The 7,559-nt window shown below is 59.1% G+C and overlaps 1 protein-coding gene across 1 annotated transcript; it reads left to right on the top strand.

Annotated features, from left to right (window-relative positions):
* The first annotated feature begins 1,301 nt into the window (after positions 1 to 1,301).
* Positions 1,302 to 5,825, top strand: TNFRSF25 (TNF receptor superfamily member 25). The gene is made up of 9 exons (XM_007942647.1): positions 1,302 to 1,340; positions 1,880 to 2,000; positions 2,242 to 2,376; positions 2,795 to 2,962; positions 3,061 to 3,139; positions 3,924 to 3,979; positions 4,075 to 4,182; positions 5,033 to 5,281; positions 5,497 to 5,825. Exons 1-9 carry the CDS (start codon positions 1,302 to 1,304, stop codon positions 5,823 to 5,825), a joined length of 1,284 nt encoding a protein of 427 aa, XP_007940838.1.
* Positions 5,826 to 7,559: the final 1,734 nt, after the last annotated feature.

The following is a 7,559-nucleotide window of genomic DNA, read 5'->3' as shown; positions in this document are numbered from 1 at the left end:
GCCTCCCTACATTCCCTCTGTGAATGGCATCAGCCAAGGAAGGACTGTTTTCTCCCTCCCGCCCCCACAGGGAGGTGTGAGCAGAGGGAGGCCCCCAAGGGTGCCACTGACCAAGAAACAGCAGACAGCATGCCTCAAAGGGGTGCCGGCGACTGCTCCAGCCACTGCCTTGTGTTGTACACAGGGTTGGAATGCGGGCAGGGTCCCTGCTGGCCAACAGGGCCAATTTGCACTTTGTCAGACTGTCTGGATGGCAGTGGGGAAGGCCCTGGCAGAGCCCCAGGCCCAGGCTGCAGTTCCCCATCCACCTACCCCCACTGCGGCCACCCTCACTGACCTGGCCTGGCTCTGCCCAGGCAGGGTCCCTTGCCCCCTTCTTGAAGTTTCCAGCTCAACACTCTGGGCTGAGCTCCAGGGCTGGGGGATCTGGATTGCCCTTGCACCTCCACCCTCATTTCCCCAAACCAGACTGGAACTTCCCCTGTCCCCGCTCCCTCCCAGCCCTGCTGGCCCCCATAGGCCTTGGGTTGGCTCCCCTTGTAAAGATGCATATTTATTGAGCTTTTGATTCTTTTATAAAGACTTGTATATATATTCACTGGAAAGAGTGCTGTGCTTCTGGAACCCACTCCTTCCTGGTTCAGGTGAACTTAAGCTCAAGGGCGGCTCCTTTTCTGCCCTCCTGTGCCCCCTTCTATCTGCAGTGGGACAGGACTGGCAGAGATTGGTGGGAAGCAGCAGTGAAGGGAGGCAGGGCCCCCTCTTCCCCTGCCATGGCTACATGGTCACCCTCAGAGCCCTCCCTCCAAGTGCCTGCTTGGAGGATGTCTGCTTCTGGCCAGAGGCTCCAGCTTTGGGAAGGGTCTCCTAGGACTCAGGAAAGAGAATTCCAGGGGGCTCCTGCACTCATATCCCCACAAATACCCCTGGGAAGGGGGGTCTTCCACCTGAGGCCCATTCAGGTACTTCTGGTCCAGCCCCTTCCATGCTGAGGGTGTCAAGGTTGTCCAGGGCTGGAGCTAGAAATCCCGCGTGGGGACTGGGATCAGCCTAGTCCAGCGTGTGCCTCACCACCCTAGGTGAGCTCTATAGGCACCGACCGCAGCAAGGGGGTTGCCAAGTGGTGGGGGCTCAGGTCGGGGAGCTCCGGGGAATGCCCCGCCCCGGCCCCCACCCTGAGGCGGGCTCTCACTAGCGGCGCGGGGCGGGCCCTGCTGGCGGCGGGCACCTAGTCGGGAGGCGGAGCGGTGATCCCAGGCCGGGTGGCGCACGCCGTCTGAGGGCCAGGCGCGGCGCGGAGCATGGAGCCGCGGCCTGAGCGCTGCGATGCGGTGGCTGTGGTGAGTGGAGCCTGGGGCTAGGCACAGCCTCGAGCCTTTCTTTGGCGTCTGGTAAGGCACTGGCGGCAAAGGAGGGGGCCTCCAAGCGGGCGAGCCTTCCTCCCAGCTGTGCTGGGGGCTGACCCGGCTTCCCGCCGACCTAGTTATAAGCTCAGGCTGGGCGGCACTCTTCCGCTGAGAGGAAACACTCTCCCGGGGGCCAGATGGGTCTGGGGACCCCAAGCAGAGAAGCGTCAGTGAGTGCCCTCCACCTCGAAAGGCCGGGGTGGGGGTGGGGGCGGGGCAGCCTCAATTCCTGTCCTGGTGGTGGGATGTGTGAGCCGCGCTGGCTGGAGCCCCTTCTCTCTGGGAAGCCTGGTTTGTGCAGGGGAGGGAAGTTATTACCCTTCTCCCCACCAATGGGCACCCTTTCTGCCCAAGAACCTGCGAATTGGGCTGCTCTGAGGGCCCATTCCGAGGCCTCTGGACTAGGGGACGCTGGCAGGGGGATTCCCACGTGGAGGCAGTCCTGTCGAGAGTCAGCAGCCGCCCTCCTCCAGGTTCTCCTCCTGGTGCTGCTGGGAGCCCAGGGCCAGGGCAGCACAATGGGCCCTGGGTGTGACTGTGGCCATGACTCCCAGAAGAGGAATGGTCTTTTCTGCTGCAGGGGTTGTCCAGCAGGTGAGTGGCCCCTGCAGTGGGGAGGGCAGGGAGGAATGAAGGCAAGCTGGCGGCAGGAGGGCCCAGGTGGAGGTCGCTCACTCAAGAGGGGCACAGAGGTGGCAGGCAGGCTGCGGGAGGTGGGGACAAGCTGGGAGGGAAGTAGGGCTCCAGAGAGGAGGGTAGGGAGGGGGCGGTGGGAGGCAGTTTAGGGATCCTGGTCAGTCCCCATTGACTGACTGGCCCCTGTCCGTTTACACAGGCCACTACCTGAAGACCCCCTGTACAAAGCCCTGTGGGGCTGCCACCTGCCTTCCATGCCCCCAGGGCACCTTCTTGGCCAGGGAGAACCACCATGAGACCCGCTGTGCCCGTTGCCAGGCCTGTGATGAGCATGGTTAGGGGCTGCCTAAGTGCTTGGGAGTGGGGGGCTGTTGGGGGCTGGCCCAGCGACATCCATCAGTGCTGGGGAATGAATGAATGAAAGATGGTTTGTGGGCCTTTTTGAAGGAAACTGCTGCTGGGCCTAAGGTTTGGGTGTGAGTGCACTGTGACTCCCCCACACATACCCAGGTCCCTGTACCATGATCCTGCCTCAGGGTACCTTGTCCCCCACTTCTTCCTGTTGGCCTTCCTGTCTCTGCATGCCCTGGCCTCTGGGCTGCAGCCATTTCTGCGCCTCTCCCCGTTGTGGGGTACCCTCTCTCTCTCTGTCCTACCCTACTCTCTGTTCTCAGAGGCATCTGCCTTGCCTTTCTGTGGGGGTCTCTGGCTCTAACCACTTCTGCACTCCCCATCTCCCCGCACCCTAACAGCCTTTCAGGTCGCCCTGGAGAACTGCTCAGCAGTGGCAGACACCCGCTGTGGCTGCAAGCCAGGGTGGTTTGTGGAGTGCTTGGTCAGACACTGCAGTGTTGGCTCACCCTTCCACTGCCTTCCGTGCTCAGACTGCAGGGCCCTGCACCGCCACACACGCATGCCCTGTGAGTACCCCCTGCCCCCGTTCTGAGCTGTTTGTTCACATCTCTCCCTGCCTCCCTCTTCCTTATCTATCCTGACCACCCCATCTCTTGGACCACAGGTTCAGGCAGAGACACCGACTGTGGGACCTGCCTGCCTGGCTTCTACACACATGGTGACAGCTGCACGCCCTGCCCCACGTAACTTCCTAGCTGCTGTGGACCGGGGAGCAGGGCGGCTGGGAGAGGAGGGCCACAAGGGAAGCAGCTGCTGGTTTGGGGATGAGGGAGCCCCAGGATGAGGGGCCTAGAGAAGGGAGCCCAGCCCCATGGTGGGTGGGCCCCACTTCAGGCAACTAGGTGGTAGAAGGAAATCTGGATTCACTTTGTGCCAGAAAAATAAGGGAGTGTATCATTACCTCTGAAAGAATTTTCCTGAGTGATCCTTCCAGCCCTACATTAAAGATGGGATTTCCATCCCATGTAAAGAGAATCACATTGGCATGGGTTCAAAACGTGAGCTGAGAGATCTTGGGCAAGTTACTTAACATCTCTGACCCATCATGTCTCTGTTTGAAACATGAGAATGTTAGTAGGTTACCCATAGTGCTATGATGAAGGTACTTCATTCATTCATTCATTCATTTCCTCACCAAGTACTTACTGGCATTTAGTGTTTCTGGACACTGTTCTAGAAGCTAGGAATAAAATAGGAGCAGGGAACAAAACAGGCAGAAGCTCTGTCCTTCTGATGTTGACATCTTAATGACCCTCAATCCAGTCTAGAAGCAGCTCAATGAATAGTTATTGTTATTAGGGACACAGGTGGCATTTCGGCAGTACTTCTGGAACATCCTTGGGTAAAGTGAGGCTCACAGGGGAGAGGGCTGGGAAAGGAAGCATCTCTGGATGAAGAGGTAGTTGTGGGCAGCCTCTGCCAGGGTCTGTCCTCCCTCATAACCCACCGGACCTCCTCTCCTTGCAGGAGCACCCTTGGGAGCTGTCCTGAGCCCTGTGCTGCTGTCTGTGGCTGGAGGCAGAGTAGGTGGTTGGCTGGGAATGGGAGTGGGAGCACTGGGGTGGGCCAAGGGGAGGCTGGGGAGCAGCCAGTACCCACCCAACAGCTGCCCTTTCAGTGTTCTGGGTCCAGGTGCTCCTGGCAGGCCTGGTGGTTCCACTCCTGCTTGGCGTCACACTGACCTATACGTACCGCCGCTGTCAGCTTCGCAAGCCCATGATTCCTGGTGAGCGCACACACATTCTTGGGAGCATGGGGTCAGGATGGGTAGCCCAGTACCCACTCAGTCCTGATACAGGAGTGCAAGCTGGGAGCAGGAAGTGTGGAGTACAGAGGAACCCAGGAGCCTTGCCTGGAAGCTGACTAGCTTCTTTTTGTTTCTCTCAGCAGTAGCTACAATGGAGGCCCTGAACCACCTGCAGGTAGGAGTCTCAGTAATAAGCTGGGGAAGAGGGCATGCAGCTGCCTTGGGCCTCAGCCTCTAGAGGGAGGGAACTGGGCCTTATGAATTCGTAGTTCCAAGCGTGTGGCAAGGTGACTGGTACAGATGGTTGTTTTTTTACCTGCTGTGGAGTTGGCCTCTGACTTATGGCAACTCCATGTACAATGAGATTGGGCCATCGTGATTCACAGGTTTCCCATTGGCTGATTTTTGGAAGTAGATCACCAGGCCTTTCTTCCTAGTCTGTCTGAGTCTGGCAGCTCTGCTGGAACCTGTTCGGCATCATAGCAACACTTACTCCTCCATTGATGGACAGGTGGTGACACAGGGAAATCTAATAAATGAATGAGAGCTGAGCATCAGTAACCAAGGCCAGCTGAGTCCTCACCCCAGTGTCTGCAGTCTCCTGGAGCACAGACATGTGAACAGGAGTGAATATTCAGTGGGATGGAGAGGCCTGTCCCAGGGTTGGAGGGTCATGTAAAGGCTGCCAGAAAGGCAGAAGCAAAGGGGCAGGGTATTCCACGCAGGTGATGGCTCCTTGGAGGGAGATGGCCACAGGTAGGGGAGAGCATGGCCCACTGGGGAGGCAGCATTGGGGATGCTTGCAGACTGAGCAGGAGTATTTTCACAGCTGATCAAAGACCCCAACAAAGGGGTCTTACTAGGCAGACTGACCCTGGGGCCCGTCTATGCTTCCAGGCCACCAACCCCTCATCCCCAGACGGCACCCACACCCTTCTGACCCCACCTGGCAGCAGTGAAAAGGTTTGCACTGCCCATTTGGTAGGCAACGCCTGGACCCCGGTCCCCACACAGAGCCAGGAGGCTCCCTGCCCAGAGGTGCAATGGTCCTGGGACCAGCTGCCCAGCAGAGCCCTTGGTAAGTGAGCAGAGTGCCCTGAGGCCTTGACCCCATTCTCCCGAGTCCGAGGTGGGAAGCTGTGGTTTCCTGAGCACCATTTGCCAACTTCCTGACCCTTAACTGACCGGGCGCACCTCCCTGCCCCCGCTGCCTGGAGCACTCCTGCCCCACCTCCCTCCCCTCTTCCCCAGCACTAGCCACATTCCCATTGGCTCTCTCTGGCCCCTCCCCAGGCCCGCCTCTGGGGCCTGCGCTTCCACTAGAGCCTCCTGTAGCCTCGGCAGCATCCATGCTCCAGCCCGGCCCGCAGCTTTACGATGTGATGGACGCGGTGCCAGCTCGGCGTTGGAAGGAGTTCATGCGCACGCTGGGGTTGCGCGAGGCGGAGATCGAGTCCGTAGAGGTGGAGGTCGGTCGCTTCCGCGACCAGCAGTACGAGATGCTCAAGCGTTGGCGCCAGCAGCAGCCTGCGGACCTAGGCGCAGTCTATGCCGCCCTAGAGCGTATGGGACTGGATGGCTGCGCGGAGGACCTGCGCAGCCGTCTGCAGCGCAGCCCGTGAAACGGGGCCCGCCCACCACCTCTGGGCTCGGGTGGCCTTTGGAGAAGCCCTAAGTACGGTTACTTATGCGTGTAGACATTTTATGTCACTTATTAAGCCCCTGGCATGGCCCTGCGTAGCAGCGCCCGCCAGCCTTGCCCCTGCTCGCTCCAGGGTTCTAGGTCAGGTGGAGAAGCGATGATGAATGTCGAATGTCCTGGAAAGGTCAGGAAATGGCTCCACCTGAGTGTGGCTGAGGCCTTGGTATTAAATCTCTGAGGAAAAGCTGCTGCTTCATGTTTCTACGGAACTAAGGGTGTTACTTGCAGAGCTTGTTGGAAAGGGCCAGGAGTCCTGCCACTCCAGAATCTGGGACCAAGAGGCAGAGGCATAGCTACGGAAAATAGCGCCTATGACAAGTACTGAATTGCCTCCTATAGGGGCTTAGTAAGGGCGATGATATCCCAGAGGCAATCTTTAAGTTCTGGTCCCCCTCTCCCCCCAGTTTCAAGCTGATGAGTTTTTGGCCGGAAATGTCAGCAGACACGCCTTACCCTTCTTGTCTGGCTTCCTCTCGGGTGCCTATTTTGGGCCTTGAGATGTCATTCAGCGCTTCTCTGGCACCCTCCCTCGGAATTTTGCCCAAGGGCAGGTACCCCCTTATGCCCCCCCTCAATGCCTCTGTGACTACAATTTCTTGAGAAGGGACGATGGTTGTTATGATGTGCCGTGGAGTCAGCCCCGACTCATAGCGACCCCTCCTTGGGTTTCCAAGGTGTATCACTACATGGTAAGTAGATTGCCCAACCTTCCTTCCGAGAAGAAAGAAAGGCTGGTGGGTTAGCAGTCAAGTGTCTTAGGCACTATGCTACCATGCTAGATTAATAGAAACTGCTTCAAGTGGCACCCAGGGCACGTGTCATACCTGCCATACCTTAGATACACCTCTGCGGAGGGGGGTTCTTGGGAGCTGTGTGGCCCCTAAACCCCAAGCCTCTCCCTCCGAGTATTGGTGGCCGCACAGTTAGCCCAAGAGACAGAGAGGAAGCCCGGCGGCTGAGAAGCTTTAATGGGGAGGTGGGACGGGGGCGCGGCAGCAATTAGCGACACGGTCCAGAGCCCCTAGTCCTCCACACTCTCCACCGGGACAGTGAGAGGGTCCGGGAGCAGACCTAACTGGGAAGAAGGCAGAGATGTCCTGGGAGCGATAGTCTCTGACCCACGGGCAGTTTGCACTTTTCATCGTTTCTGGTAAACAAATGACTGAGAGGAAACCCTCGGCCGGGCTGGGAAATGAGACCGCGCTGGGCAGCACAGATCTGGGTCACGGAGGGAGGAAAGCCCCGTTCCCAGCGCCACGCCGCCCTCCGCCCAGGATGCGCCCGCGACGCGGGTTCCGGGGTGCGGGGGAGGCGGCTGCAGGCGACGCGCGCCCCGCAGGAAAACAGTCACCACCCACGGGCTGGGAGAGTTCTGCGCACTGACATTAAACAGATATGCAAATATATGTAAATAAGCATGCAAATAAGCAGCATCTTTTTTGCGTCAACAGCTTGGGCACTTTTCTGAGCGGCTGCGGCGGCGGCGGGCGCGCTCCAGCGTCGTCCTGGGCTAGGATGCGGAGGGCGGGGTGAGGGTGCGAGGAGGGGTTCCGGTGTGGGAGAGGAGGTGGCGCGGCTCCCAGCCCTTCCGACGCCACCTGGCAGGCTGGGGCGGGGACTCGGCCGAGCTCGCCGGGCTGCGGACAAGAGGCCC

Source organism: Orycteropus afer, unplaced genomic scaffold (assembly GCF_000298275.1).
Source record: "Orycteropus afer afer isolate SDZICR_OR568_19922 unplaced genomic scaffold, OryAfe1.0 scaffold00094, whole genome shotgun sequence".
NCBI lineage: Eukaryota > Metazoa > Chordata > Mammalia > Tubulidentata > Orycteropodidae > Orycteropus > Orycteropus afer.
Note: the sequence above shows the minus strand (reverse complement) of the source record. Positions and strands in the feature narration are given on the sequence as shown.